The sequence below is a fragment of the Danio rerio genome, chromosome 9, assembly GCF_052040795.2.
Source record: "Danio rerio strain M-AB ecotype USA chromosome 9, GRCz13ab, whole genome shotgun sequence".
NCBI classification, from domain to species: domain Eukaryota; kingdom Metazoa; phylum Chordata; class Actinopteri; order Cypriniformes; family Danionidae; genus Danio; species Danio rerio.
In genome coordinates, this window is record NC_141029.1 from 24,414,121 (window position 1) to 24,429,347 (window position 15,227).

Consider the following 15,227-nt stretch of genomic DNA (forward strand, 5'->3'; position numbering starts at 1 on the left):
AAGTCAGACATTGGTGTCCGAATTAAATAATTAAAGATCAAGGCATGATCATATTTTATTTTGGTAAAATAAGCATGATCTAGAGGCCTTTGCCTTTGACATAAGTCACTTCTGATACCAAATGATCAACTAGAGATCAAGTTATTATTTGTTGTTCTTAAAACTTACATAGGTGACAAGACTTTTCTCAGGTAGTGTATACAGTTGAATACAAGTTATTGTATCAAGCATGGTAAGCCACCATAAAAATGCCAAGTTGACATTCGAAACATATTCCAAACAATTAAACCATGTTTTGCAGCCATGCAAATGCTTTGAATGTCTAAATTGTATTCTATTTGTCGCATAATCCAATAACAATAATCCTTACCTCCAGTGAACTGTTTGCTGCGACAAGGGTCAGTGAATTAAACAAGAGAAGAATATGATTTTGATTCATGAACAGATTTACAGAACATTTTGATTTTCACATACGTTTTAATGCATTAATTTACAGTCTGAATTCCTTTTTTCTGGTTACAGATTCTTTCTAAAAATGTATACAAAAATGTACAGAACCCTTGTGATAAGGTCACAGTGAAGGTAATTCATGTATAGTAAGCAGACATGTAAATCACAGAGCTTTATTAGTTTTACATTTACATTTAATATTAAATTTAATAAATCTTTGGGCTCCTCTACTGGCCATTTCATAAGACATAACATGTAAATATAATATTTTTGCCAGACATAGTATAAATCATTTAGCCCAAAAAAATGTGAATTCATAACAGCTAAGAGGCATAGCATGACATTTGAGTGGAAAAACCTCCTTAGCTGTAATAAATTTAATGTAAACCATGGCTTCACATGGCTTATTGCTTTTTATAAAATAGTCAGTCCATATACGTAGCAGGCTTCACAAAATAAGACCGTTTCTTTGCTCAGTACTGATAGCAGAATGATTGCCAGGCAACAGTCACTGGTTGTAAGTTTGAAGAGTATTTTACGGCTTAGAACATTGCTCGCCCAATCAGATTAAAGGACAGAAGCTATCCATTTTATAAAAACATTGTCACTTTAGAATTATAAGGTTCTATCCGACATTTTTTTGTCAAAATTGGGTCATAACAATTTTATTACATTATGGGATGCTTTTTTATACGTTGTTTCCTTTTTTAGACTTTTTATTTAAAAAACAAATGTTACACACATACTGTTTGCTATTCGGTCATTCATTTTCTTTTCGGCTTAGTCCCTTTATTAACCTGGGGTCGCCACAGCGGAATGAACCACTAACTTATCCAGCACATGTTTTACGTAGCAGATTCTCTTCCAGCTGCAAATCAGCTCTGGGAAACATCCATACACACTCATTCACACACGTACACATACACAATTTAGCCTACCAAATTCACCTGTACTGCATGTCTTTGGACTGTGGGGGAAAACAGAGCACCCGGAGAAAACCCACGCGAACGCAGGGAGAACATGCAATCTCCACACAGAAATGCCAACTGATCCAGCCGAAGCTTAAACCAGCGACCTTCTTGCTGTAATGCGACAGCACTACCTACTGCGCCACTGTGTCACCACTGTTTGCTAAACACAGATAGAACCTTATTATTTCAAGGTGACAGCTTGTTTAACGTGATCTGAATCTGTGATCTGAAAGTGTTCATTTTGTCGGGTAAGTTTAGGTCTACAACACCCTTTCAGTCTGGTTGACTTAATTCAGGTTAAAGTGGATTTTAATTGTAATCTGATTTAATTTCATTTTTAAAAAATCTATCCTTAATAACACTAATGTCTTTCTTGCCCTTTTTTAAAACCTATGTCATCTCTGTTGTGTTGTGTAAAGTGGCCAAGACATTCAAAAATTCATCATTTGCTTTTTTTACAGAAGAAAGTGTTCGGGTTTGGAATGACTTGAGGGTTGGTAAATGATGACAGAATTTCTATTTTTAGGTGAACAATTCCTTTACGCCCTTTATCATAATGGAAAGTTCAAAGTGATTACACATTTAAAAATGTCATTCCTCTCTGTGAGTCTTTTAATGCTTTTCTGTCCTCATCTGTCTCCATCAGGGTGCTGCGGAAATTCCAGTACCTTCTTAACCCTAGACAGGTGTACAGTCTGGAGCGAGGAGGACCTATGGCTGGGTAAGTCTAACTAAAAGCCACCGTCAGATTTCAGTGTGCATGAACAAAAACAGTTTTTGAGTAATGACGGAATTGCTCAAAAACAGTTTGACATTCTCATTGTTGTTTTGTTCTGGCACGACTCCCTCTTTCTCTTATCATTTTGCTGCTACAAACCTGCAATAAAGTGAGCCAACCTGCAATCAACAAGTCTTAAAGAGGAACCGCTCGCAAAGTGGAGCTGACTCTGAGAGCCCTGCAAGACATTTACTATGACTCAAGCAGCCCCCTGGTGTGTAGATATATTCATTCAAGCGTTCAGTGTTCTTGTGAGTCTGTCAGTCAGGACGAGGCTTCCTCTTTAAGTGAATACATTGTACTAAAGCCTCATCACCCATACACATCTCTAACAATGGACCAGCTCTGGGTCGTTTCAGCTGCAGCACAGTAGAGGAATCTGACAGTGCCGCTGCTGTGCCATCGTAAGTCACTGGAAAAATGTTGTGCAAGCACTGGTTTGGCACGTACTCCACCCCATGTCTGATCTAATTCTAAGCCGACTGCTGAGATCCCTCCTGAAGAAGCATTTTTTTGCTCAGACGTTGCTATTTCAGAGCTCAGGAGACATTCGTTTGGAAATTTGGACATTTGTTTCATCGTACACTGTAAAAACTGCTTGGTTCAACACAACTGATTATTGTGTTGGGTCAACATGAAGGAATTTAGTTAGCTTATTAGTTATTTAAAATTTTAAAATGGATTGATCATAAAACTAAAGTTGTCCCTCCAAAAATCAAGAATTTTGTTGTTTCATTTTAATATGATTAGTTTGAAACAAACAGCAAACACATTACTCTTAGAGGCATGAATTAAGACATAAGACGTTTTTGTCGCAATTCTTTGCTATTTTCAGACCAGCGCAACCCTAATTTTCATGTTTTGCACCATATTGTTTAAATAACAAATCCATTTGTGTCACTTTGTGGACTCATGGGTGTGCTGATTTAAAATAAAGGTGTGTTTAGGCGCATTGTTGGTGCATTACTATTTTGAAGAATTGAAATAGACCGCACCATTGACAATCTCAACGCAGGTCTAAAGTCCAGCGCAGAGCAAGTTAGTTATGCGCCTATGTGGGTTTTAACGCTTACACATTGCTTAAGACACACAGGATGTACAGCAATACACAAATATCTTCACATATGAAAAAAAATTAACATTAAAATGTTACAAAAAATATTATTTTATTAAAAAAGCCTTCTTCATCTCGGGGGGCTTTTTACAGTTTAATCATGACCATTTTTATTTGTATAATGTTATTATTATTAGCAGTATTATTTATTATATGCATATTTATATTTGTTTCAATAATAACTACTTTATTAAAACAAAAGTATAGCAGTCGGAGCTGTCACTATATGAGGGATAAAATCCGGACGTGTGTTTGGATAGAACTTTGTTTTTTTGACCACACTTCTTTATTATTGTTCATTTATTCGTTTGCTGGAAATTAGAACTGAATTTAGAAAAAGTTTTGAAACAAATCATATTTAAACAAAATTAAATATGTAGGCTAATGGATGTCTTCAGTGCAGTGCATACAACAAAACTTCCTTATCCACAAAAGTAAAGGAGTAAAAAAGTCAAAGATAAAGAGAAAGTAAAGAGGCCGAGTGAAGGAGGCTCGTTCTATATCCTCGCACTGCAGATGGTTTGTTTAACTGTTTTCTCGCTAGTGAACCATTCAGTTTTTCCACCTACAAATTCCACCATGTAAATAGCAAATGCAGCATGGCGTGACGCAACTGGCTCTTAAAGGCAATGGGAGATTAGGCTATGATTGGTTTGATGCTTGTTATGCTCAAAACAAACCCATAACTCTTTAGGAGAATCAGTGAAACCCTGTTGGACTATGCGCTGTGGCGCAGACAATATTTTTCCATCCTTAAAAGAGCAAAAAAGGGGTATTCAGACACGCCCTTAATGCTTTTGTGTCATGCACTTTAGGCTGACTGAGATGATCCTGATTGGTTCTCTTGTGTGCATTCAAAGTATCAGAGGAACACATGGTGTTGCTTTAAAATAATGGTCCCTTAGTTAATGCTAGTTAATGCATTTACAATAATTGAACAATGTTTACTATAGTTCAAAATTTACGTATGTATTGTTAAAGCACTATAAGTTAATATGAATATGAATTTCATTAACTAATATTAACAAAGAAATAAGTACTCTAATAAATTTATTTTGTTTACCTTATTAAACACAATAACTATACTTTGAATTAAAGGTACTTAAGATATCAGTGAGGCAGTACCTATTTAAAAAGTGACATTTTTGGACTTTTAAGGTAGTAATGTGTACCTTTAAGATACAATATTTAAAATAAGTTTATGTTATTTATGTAATATTTATTTTTAAAAAACTATAAAAAAAAATCTATAAAAAAAATCTATAAAAACTATCATTTGTATGTCTTTATTGGTCTTCTGTTACCTCTGATGAACTTAAAGACAAAACAGAATAAACACCCAGAAAGCAATTTAAACATATTTTTTATTTATTAATTCACACATCGAAAAGATCTTTTCTTGCACTCTCACTTCCACTAAGTACACTTACATACATAGTATAAACCCACTCAAAACGCCAGAGTACATTCCGTTCAGCATCCTGCGGTTCAGGAAGGGAGAGAAAGAGAGAAATACAGAAGAAAAGCTAAGCAGTGGTCGTTTGTAACCTTTCGTCCCAGATCTCCCTCCCACCACACTTCTGTAGTCACGACCAGAGCACTGCTCATTCAGCAGAGAACACTCAAAGAGAGAGAGAGAGAGAGAGAGAGAGAGAGAGAGAGAAGGGGGGATGGGGGGTTCTGTGACTGCTGATTTCACTCAAGCACAGCATTATGACCATATTTAACTTAGTCTTAAGCACTTAAGCTAATCAGACGCATATAGATCAAGGATCAACAGACGGTTTATTCATCTGTTTATTTGTTTTATTTATTTATTTGTCTTTTTGACAAACAAATTTTGTTAAAATTTTGATAAAACAATATTCTTTGAAAGTTTGGGGTTACTATTTTTTTTTTTTTACAGTGGATACTTTTTGAAGAGGCATTAAACTGATTAAATTGCAATAATGACACTGTGAAATGAAAAATGTGCATTTCCACAAAATTGTAGACCACAGAACAGGCTGTGCAATGGCTTTTGAAAATTCAATGTTGTCATAACAATAGTTGATAAAAAGTAATTCATTGCAAAATCATATAGAGTTATAAAATGTCATAAGATATGTTGTAATATAATAAAACATTTACAAAAAATCTACCATATCCAAACTTTTGAATGGTATTATACATTTTTATTCCCTTTGCTTTATTATAAATCAATAAACTTTATATTAAAAGGTCTTAAAATGTCTTCAATTTCAAAACCAAAACTTAAAAAGGCCTAAAAAAGTCTCAAAAACCCTACTTTCTTACACCTTGGATTGAAATCATAAGCTGACAGTTAAACAGCTGAGCAAGCATCTTTTAAACTTTAGATCTATTGACCTTATTCTCCGCAGACGAGCGGGCGCTGCCATTTGAATCTTTTTGGCACGAGACTTCCGGTCTCATTCACTTCCATTCATTTTTAGACATTAAAAACTGCTTGTTTCGCTGTTTAATGTTGCAAACTGATATTTCCTTGTTATATTATTCTACTTGGTCTGTATAGTCATGCAAACATTTGTTTGTAGAGCAAGTAGTTTGACCGTTTTTTGCCGTTTATTTTTCCTTGTCATTTCTCCCATAGGCGACTGAAACGGAAGTTCTAAGACAATCGCGAAAACAGGCACACTTCCGCATTTTAGAATAAGGTCAATTGTGTCTGTATTTTGCTGGCTGTAAGTGGGAGGAGTAATACACAAAGGGTAAAGAGGCTGTACGGGTGCTGATATTAATTAAATAAATCACAGCTATCAACCAATCAGATTCAAGAACCAGACAGAACTGTTATATATAAAATTTGCATTTACTTCAACATTTTATGTTTATGTTAGGTTATTTCACATTAAAGGCATTAAAAAGAACATATTGTTTACCATAAAAGTGAAATTACTGAAACTGCAGAGAGGATTCTGAGAAAAAGGATCATTTAGAAGAATATAGTTTTCTTATTTTAAAACTATTGATCTGGGATCTGAACAATGGTCAAAAGAGCACTGAAGAGTCTGTTTTGGATTTATATGGAAAAACACTCACACAGATTGCTCAAGTGTCTGTTCTTTGTTGCTCGTGTCATTGGAGAGGGAATTGTTTACGCAAAGCTCATCTCTACAACAGCAGCGTTTGTTGCCATTTTTAACAGTTGGCACTAGAACATTACAAATTTATCTGGAGCAGAGCTCATTTAAACAGCCTGAAACACGATTCCAGCCCAAGTCTGTCCAGATTCACACAGCCATAATTCCCGTTTCTCTGTTATCGAACTTTAATGGGCATCCATGTTGAGGATGTTCTTGTTTATATACTGCTTATATTTATATGCCATACAGTAAGAAATATAAGCTACACGGCTTGAATCCAATTGACTGCATTTTCATTGTAAATGATGTGGCACATTTACTCTTCTGTTTTGCTCTTGTCCTGCATGCATAAATCATACTGCATTGTCAGAGCCCATCAAAACAGGTTACACAGTATTAATATTTCAGACAGTTGTGTGAATGCTCTGCTGCTTTATTGCGTTCAGTGTTACAGTAGATCCCACATGTGCGTAAATTTGCAGGATATGTCCTAGACTCATCCATGTACTGCAGTTCTGCTCCTGACCAGCAGAGGGTGACGTCTTCTTCAGCCTCTGTTCTGTTCAGTTCTACAGCACAGTGGAGAGATGCAGATCAACTGGGTATAGTGTAGAGGGGATAGCATAGATTTTGTGACACTATGCAACATTGATGGCTATTTTTACAATGCTATGAAGGGTAGGTTCAGGGATTGGGTTTCATGTTAATAAAACACAATGTAGTCCGGTCAGAGCTTCTAGCAACAACCAATCAACTGCTAGTACACGTGTAAAAGTTTGTACTGTATTATAAATGTATACGCAGAACAATCAGGTCCGTAGGCAGCCTGGCGAAAGGGCTGGTTCTTTTTTTTTTTTTTAAAGATCTCTTTGCAGTTATGCGCCACATTTTCTGTTTAATTATGAGGTTTAAGTACTGCAATTTAGTGTGATTTTAAGCACATTTTGTTTGCTGGATTAGCTTGTCAGATGGTCACACTTTTTGATGTACCTAAAACATTTTCTAAAGATTTAGAATTAAAAAGAAATGAAAGAATAGGCAACTTATTTTTAGGCTATTTTATGATGTATCACTAGTGGGAAAACAGCACTCTGTTAAAGTTTTAAATCTAAAACCGTGGCCTAATGTAATTTTTTTAGGCAAAAAACAAACTGACCAGCACATTTAACCTTCCTTAGTCTCAGAATCTGGCCATGTGAATAATAAAAGATAGATAGATAGATAGATAGATAGATTTTTTTTACAAATTTTATAGAAAAATATTGTCAACTCGTCACCTTGGAATTACAAGGTTCTCTCTGCATTCTAAATGATTTTGAATAATTGAGCTTCAAAGTTTTTGCTTTCCGTATAACAAACAATAAGTGTTTTTTACAGTTCTCTTTCATGCATTAACATGACAGAGACCCTAAAAGTAAGTGGAAATGATCAAAATTCTTCTCAATTTGCAAATTGGGGTAAAATAAACAAGGCAATTGCAGATAGAACCTTCTAATTCTGAAAAGTCATTTCCCGCTTGGAATTGTAAGGTTCTATCTGGCAGATCATTAATTGAAGCATTACTTTTCAGGGAATACAATCAGTTTGCTTATTAATTTAATAAAAACTTATTATTTATTTTTATTTTTTTGCTTTTTATAACATTTATTTAATGTTTAGGATGTTCAAATTAAGCACACAAGGCTGTGCTAAACATATTTTCCAGTGCTGATGTTAATTTTATGTCATTAATATGGTCAAATTTATTGAATTGTATGCTTTATATGAACTATTGAATTATTTTTAATGAATTATATGCCCCATGAATTAAATTAATTATTTGTCTTCAAGGCCTAATATCAAATTTAAAGATTTTAATAGAAAATAGACAATGAGCAAATTAGTTGTTTAACATATACTGAAGAATGTTTCACTGACTATAAATACACAAATAAATTTCACATTTAATATATTCTTTCATACATTCATTCATTTTCTTGTAGGCTTAGTCCCTTTATTAATTCGGGGTAGCCACACCGGAATGAACCACTAACTTATCCAGCACGTTTTTACGCAGTAGATGCACTTCCAGCTGCAACCCATCGCTGGGAAATATCAACACACACACTCATTCACACTCATACACTACGAACACTTTAGCTTACCCAATTTACCTGTATTGCATGTCTTTGAACTGTGGGGGAAACCGGAGCACCCACAGCAAACCCACGCGAACGCAGGGAGAACATGCAAACTCCCATTTAATATATTACATTGTTTAAGTAGTTTCTTTTTCAACAATATCCAATTGAACTTTTCATCTCAATGTCAAAAAATGCTTCTAAATCAGCACATTTGCACACATCTTTTCAGTTTCTAGTTTCGTCTCAATTTTGTGTGATGTGGCATTATTTAGTCGACTTTGACTTTGTGTTTCTTTCTGGTCTTTTCCGCTTTTTTCTTTACCAGCGGGGAAAAAAAAGAGATATGATTCATCCAAAAAGTATAACAATTGGTAAAAATAAGAAATGTTTTCATTTGTTGTGATTGAAAAGAGGGGTCAACCAAATATTGACTTTTTAAGTCTTCTAATGTTAAAACATTGGTATTGTGGTAAGGTTATAAGTATAAACATGACCTCTTTTTTTGTGATATTGTATAATTTATAACATACATTTTTATTTGATATTAAGCATAAAAAAAATGCTGTAAAAGGCACCATTTTTATGATTTTAAATTTGGAAGAAATTTCATCAGTAGCTTACAGAATAAAATCCAAGTTAAGTTTTACTAAAACTCATAACTATAAATCATAAGTCTAAAGATACTGATAATTATCAAGCAGTCCATAAGTTTAAACTCATCTCAGTAAAAATAATAGTTTGAAATAAATTAAAAATTAGTGTTTTGAGGAAAGCCAGCACATTAACAATAGGTAGAAAAATGAAGGGTTTATGTAAAGACACACACTGTAACAGTCAAACGTGGGTGAAAAATACAGTAGCAAATAAAAAAAAATCATCTTGTTTGTTGAGCCTTCAGGAGCCTTTTCAGTTCCAGCGATTTGTTCCCATGACAGTGAATGAAAAAACAAATGCTATGTGGCGTCCTTCAGAACAAACTGTACGCTGCCACTGGAGAATACTGTCAGTTCTGTAGATTATTGGGTAGTGCTTTACTGCAAGGTTTTTCACACCACAGGATCACTTTAATTATAAGACCAAGAAAATCTTTCATCCAAAATCATGATAGTAAATTCAGCATCCCATTGTTTCCATATCTCCCAGGCTCAACTTTTTTCGAGATGTGCCTGATTTCCGTGTGCTGGCCTGTGGAGGCGATGGATCAGTGGGGTGGATTTTGGACTGTATTGGTGAGTACATATAAGCATCAGTGCTTTCCTAAGCTGTAATAATTAACAGTGGTACATGGACTTAATAGACCATCAGACTAATGTTGCAGTTACACAGTACATGCATAAATGGCACAAACAGCAGGCTCACATGAGGAGCACAAATGAGTTATTAGACTTATGTAAATGCAGCTGCATTTCAGCTGCTCTGTTGCGAAAAAGTATAGTGATTTCTGGTTTACTAAAAATTAATTTTATCTTTCATAATTAATATTTGAAGACGTTTTATAAGGGCAGATGTTATTTTATATTGACTGTGGACACACTATACATCAGGGGTGTCCAAACTCGGTCTTGGAGGACCGGTGTCCAGGAGAGTTTAGCTCCAACCCTAATCAAACAAACCTAAACCAGCTAATCAAGCTCTTAATAGATATACTAGAAACTTCCTGGCAGGTATGTTGAAGCAAGTTGGAGATAACCTTTCGAAGACACTGGCCCAGAGTTTGGACACTCCTGTTATACATACACACAGTTCTGTCCAAACATATTACAAAAGTTGATTTTCATCATACTGTTGGTGCTAGGGCTGTGTGATTTGGGGAAAATATCTATTTTTATTTATTTAATTTTTTTTTTTACAGCTAATGCGATTTTGATTTGATTTGCGATTATTTGTTGTCAAGCTTCAGCTCAATAATCTGGATTGTAGCTTATTCTAGCTAAAATGCAGTAAATGTTAGTTATAAAAAGGAACTAAAAAGTAACTAAACTAAAAAGATATTAGCTTATATTAGCAAACAACTCTGAAACTGTAAAAAATACAGGGTTCCACACAATTAATTTGTGTTGTCCCAACACAAAACGATTAAGTTAACTTAACACTTTTAACAAATTTATGTGGATTGAACATAAAAAATTAAGTTGTCCCAATGAAGTCTCAATAATTGTGTTGTTTCAGCTCATTTTAGTTAAGTAGTTTGAACAAGTAAAATATATTTTTTGAGTGTGCTTTGCTGTTGTTTGCTAATAGATTGAGTGTCACTGGCAATACTTTTAGTTGATTTCTCGCAAGACGCTCCTCATTTAGCCACCTGTGGTGCTTTTTTAGGTGCTAGATGATGTATTTCCTTGTGCCGTGGGAACAATTCTGGGATAGCTCTTACAAATGACCTGTTTTTGTTTGGTGTCTGCGAAACCAAAATGTTCCCATATTACTGCCGTGCTGTTTTTCTTTGATATTAATAAGTCTATTAATGCTTTTGAAGCAGCAGACGCCATCATCCCACTCGTTTGCGCTTTCCTGTTTGTTTGTTTTTATTGTGGGTGTTCCGCATAGTTCGGTTGTGCAATTGGACTCAAGGAAAGTGTGCTCACTCAATGTGCTAGTAAGACTGTCACACACCGCTGGCAGTCATGCATTTGCTCTTGCGTGGGGGAAATTAAATAGAATATATTTTATATCGCAGCATCTTGCGATGAGCTAAATCACAACGTTTCAAATCGTGATTTTGATTCGATTTCGATTATTCGCACAGCTCTAGTACTGACATTAAAATAGGACCCAAATCCCAGTGATTTTAAGGCCCATCGCAATGTGACGTTGGAGTGCGGTTTTCCCCACCGACCAAATTAATTGGCAGGCACCATGTTTCTATAATAACATGTATACACATGTCCACAGAACATTTTTTTTTTCAAATAAACTGGGATTAAAGTATTTATTACAACTCTCTGTGAGTTTTATAAGTTTAAAACATTTTTAAAACAGATCATGTTTTAAATCCTTTGGGTTTAAAGCCACAGGCTACAAAAACAGCTCAATCTGCAAAATGAGCAGATTCAAAAGGCTGTAATAAATAATCTGATAGATATTTTGAGCTGAAACTTTACAGACACATTCTGGAGACACCAAATGCTTCTTACATCTTGTAAAATTAATAAAATAGGTGCCCTTTAATCATATCTAGGTCCTAAACAGGCAAAACCCAGCTTTGTGGGCGACCATGTGAGAGTTGCAGAGAGCTAGCTGGCTAATGTTTTTTTCAGCTAATGTTCAAAGGTTTCTTTGACCTGACCTGAGAAAAATTTGCATAGTGTATATTTTCTAAACAAAGCAAATTAGTGCAAGCATTATTATTTTAAACACTTCCCTCCCATTAAAGGTATAGTTTACTCAAAAATGAACGTTTACTCTATTTGCTCACCTTGAGGTGGGTCCAAATCTCAACAAGGTTCTTTATGCTATTGAACACAAAAGATGATATTTTGAACAAAGTTGTAAGCCGGTAACCTTTGACATCCATAGTAGGAAAAGCAAGTCAAATAGACGTCAATGGTTATCAGTTTCAAGCTTTCTGCAAAATATTTTTTTTTGTGTTCATCAAAAGAAAGAAAGTCAAACAGTTTTGGAAGTATGTAAATGATGACAGAATGTTGAACTTAGCACTTAGCAGCTAGCTCTCTGCAACTCTCACATGGTCGCCCACTGAAGCTAAGCAGTCCTGCGCCCGGTCAGTACCTGGATAGGAGACCACATGGGTTGCTGCCAGAAGTGGTGTTAGTGAGGCCAGCAGAGGGCGCACAACCCGCAGTCTGTGTGGGTCCTAACGCCCCAGTATAGTGACGGGGACTCTATTCTGCTCAGTGAGTGCCGTCTTTCGGATGAGACGTCAAACTGAGGTCCTGACTTTGTGTTTAAAAAGGATGTCCCCCGAAAAAGAGTAGGGGTTTTCACCCCGGCATTCTGGCCAAATCATGGCCTCCCAACCCTCCCCATATCATAATTAGTCTCCTCTCCACCAATTAGCTGTTGTGTGATGTCTGGCGCAATGTAGCTGCCGTCGCGTCATCCAGCTGAATACTGATTTCCTCCTATGTGTAAAGCACTTTGAGTGCTCAAAAAAGTGCTATATAAATTTAAGGAATTATTATTATTATTATTATTATTAATATTAAAAGTCCCCTTAAATTTACATCTAGCAGGGAAACTTCTACTAATGCAAATGCAATTAAGTTGCAACAAAAATCACTGTGTCCGCACTAATGTCTCTTTGTTTATTAAATATATTCTAACAGTAGCTTTTTTTTTTTTTGTCAAAAGCAGGTTTATAAAAGTAAGCCCTTAATATTAAGTCATATTATTACCACTGACATTATTGCATGAGAATTTTACTGTACTAAATGATGGCGTAATGATTTCTGTAGTGCTGATTTATAGCTGAATCACAGTTGTTACATAAATGATGTTTTTGGCTTAACTGACACTGTTTATGATCTATACTGAATCAACTTTGAACTGGTTTGAATTGAACAAGTAAGTGAACAAGAAAACAGATCAATACTTACTTTAAGTATGAAAAGCTGGAGTCATTATTTAAACAGGCCAACATTTGCATTCAAGTTTATATATAGGATGCACTGCATGGCTTGACTGCATTCTATATTTGCTGCTGTTTGCATCACATCCTAAATCAATAAAGCATGTCAGTGAATGAATCTGCAAATATGTGAACATAAGGACGTCCTTCCACATGGTCCTTGAAATGAGGTTGGCTCTTATTTAAGGCACATATAATCATGACGTTTAACCGTCAGATAAATTGTTCACAAATCATTGTTTCTAGGAAGCGTGTTGACTCATATGAGTGAATGCAGGCTAACAGTAGAGATATAATGGCCTGTCTTTCCCTTTTCTGACAGCCGTATTGATGTTAATGGACGAGCGCTGGAGAGGAACCTGTGTGGGCGGTGGCAGATATCACTGTTAAAAGCTGATTTAGAATCAGCTTGGTTTCCAAACCTTTGGCTCAAAATTGCAATTGGCCGATCGTGCTAAAACCTGAACTCAGAACAGAAGGGATGTGCTCTTTATCCCTTCAGAGACTCTTTAGCCTGGCAAATTGAGGAGGACAGGGACACACGTGGGAGTTTGTCTTCCTGACGGCCCTAAATTGAAGATTTAGGAGCAGCTTTTGAAAGAGAGCCGCTCTGCGATCAGTACTTTTTTGTTGTTCACCCACACGAGTTTGACTGGTATAAAAAAATGTCTGCTGCTGCTGCCGCTTACTCAGAGAGACCCTGCGGTTAGGCAGTGCATCACGCCATACGGACCAGCACTGAAAACAACGTCCCCGCAGTCCCTGTGCACACAGCAATGAGCCACACAGGGACTGTCAGCGTGAGGACAGAAACATACAGTTCATCATGTTGGTTCTGCTCGGCCGATACTGTAGCACACACTGCTGTTTGCTTCAGAGAGAAAGAAACAAACAAATTTATTGTGAATTAATGTTACATAGGAATGATTCACAATAATGTGTGAAGACCACAAAAGCCAATGTTATCTGCCTTAAGTTTGCGAGTCAAATGGAAGAACAGACTGAAATCTCTCAATATTACATAATAAACTATCCGGCCACTTTATTAGTTACACCTTACTAGTACTATTGCCTTCAGAACTGCCTTAATTCTTCTTGGCACAGATTCAACAAGGAACTGGAAATCTTCCTCAGAGAATTTGGTCCATATTGGCATGATAGCATCACAAAGTTGCTGTAGATTTGTATAATACACATATTTTCAAATTTATCTAAATGCTGTTCTCACTTATAACACACTGCTGACTGGTTATTTTAACTAAATAAAAAAATATTCTTTGCCTCAGCAAACAATAAAATAGTTTTAAAAAAAATCCAAAAATTTTGTAAGTACACAGAGTCTTATCTCATTGTTTTTCTGTTTTAACCAAAATGATCTCACTGTAAATTTCAAGGAGGGTTGTTTTTTAAACATGGGATACATATAGGATATATTCAGTTCCAAAGTAATAATTTACAGTCGTTGTATTGCAGTGGATGAAAACAAAGAGTTTGGGATCAGTCTTTTTTATTGTCTTTTGTCCCTTTATTAAGCAGGAATGCATTGAGTATCATGACATCAGATGTATTTAAATTGTTACACAATTTATATTTTGAATTTACATTTTCATGTAATTTATATTTAATGTATTTTTGTAACAAATGTATCATGTAAATTTATTACATTTTTAAAAATGCTATTCATTTGAACTTTTTTCGTTTGAAAAGAAATGCCATGGCAACTCAACCCGGATATTAATAATAAAAATAATAAATGTTTCATAAGCATCAAATCAGCATATTAGAATAATTTCTGAATGCTCATGAGACACTAAAATTCAGCAGAGCTGTTACACTAAGTGTATTAAAATACAAAAAAATTATAATAATTGGATGGCAATGTTGTTACAATACAATTCCAGCAGTGAAAATTACTAAACCAAACTAAGCTGAACTTCCACTCTGAAAACTGGACTGACACAGTTTCAGTTTACTAAAACTTCCATGTTAAGCTGCTTTGACACAATCTATATTGTAAAAGCGCTATAGAAATAAAGATAAACTACATTAAATTGAATTGAATGTAGCCTTGGTGAGAATAATATATCTAAAGCATGAAA

General features: G+C 35.2%; 1 protein-coding gene across 42 annotated transcripts in view; it reads left to right on the forward strand.

Annotated features, from left to right (window-relative positions):
- Positions 1-15,227, forward strand: part of dgkg (diacylglycerol kinase, gamma) — a 256,255-nt gene that overhangs the window by 130,021 nt on the left and 111,007 nt on the right. For 37 of the 42 annotated variants that reach the window (XR_015499359.1, XR_015499360.1, XR_015499362.1 and 34 more), the window contains 2 exons: positions 2,068-2,142; positions 9,684-9,769. Coding sequence is in view for 36 of the 42 variants with exons in the window: in XM_087267727.1 (XP_087123853.1) it covers positions 2,068-2,142; positions 9,684-9,769 (161 nt within the window). In the remaining 6 variants the exon portion in view is untranslated. Of the gene's footprint in view, positions 1-1,882; positions 1,948-2,067; positions 2,143-9,683; positions 9,770-15,227 lie in introns of those variants that run through there. The other 5 variants (XM_087267746.1, XM_087267745.1, XM_087267748.1 and 2 more) reach the window with 1 other exon arrangement.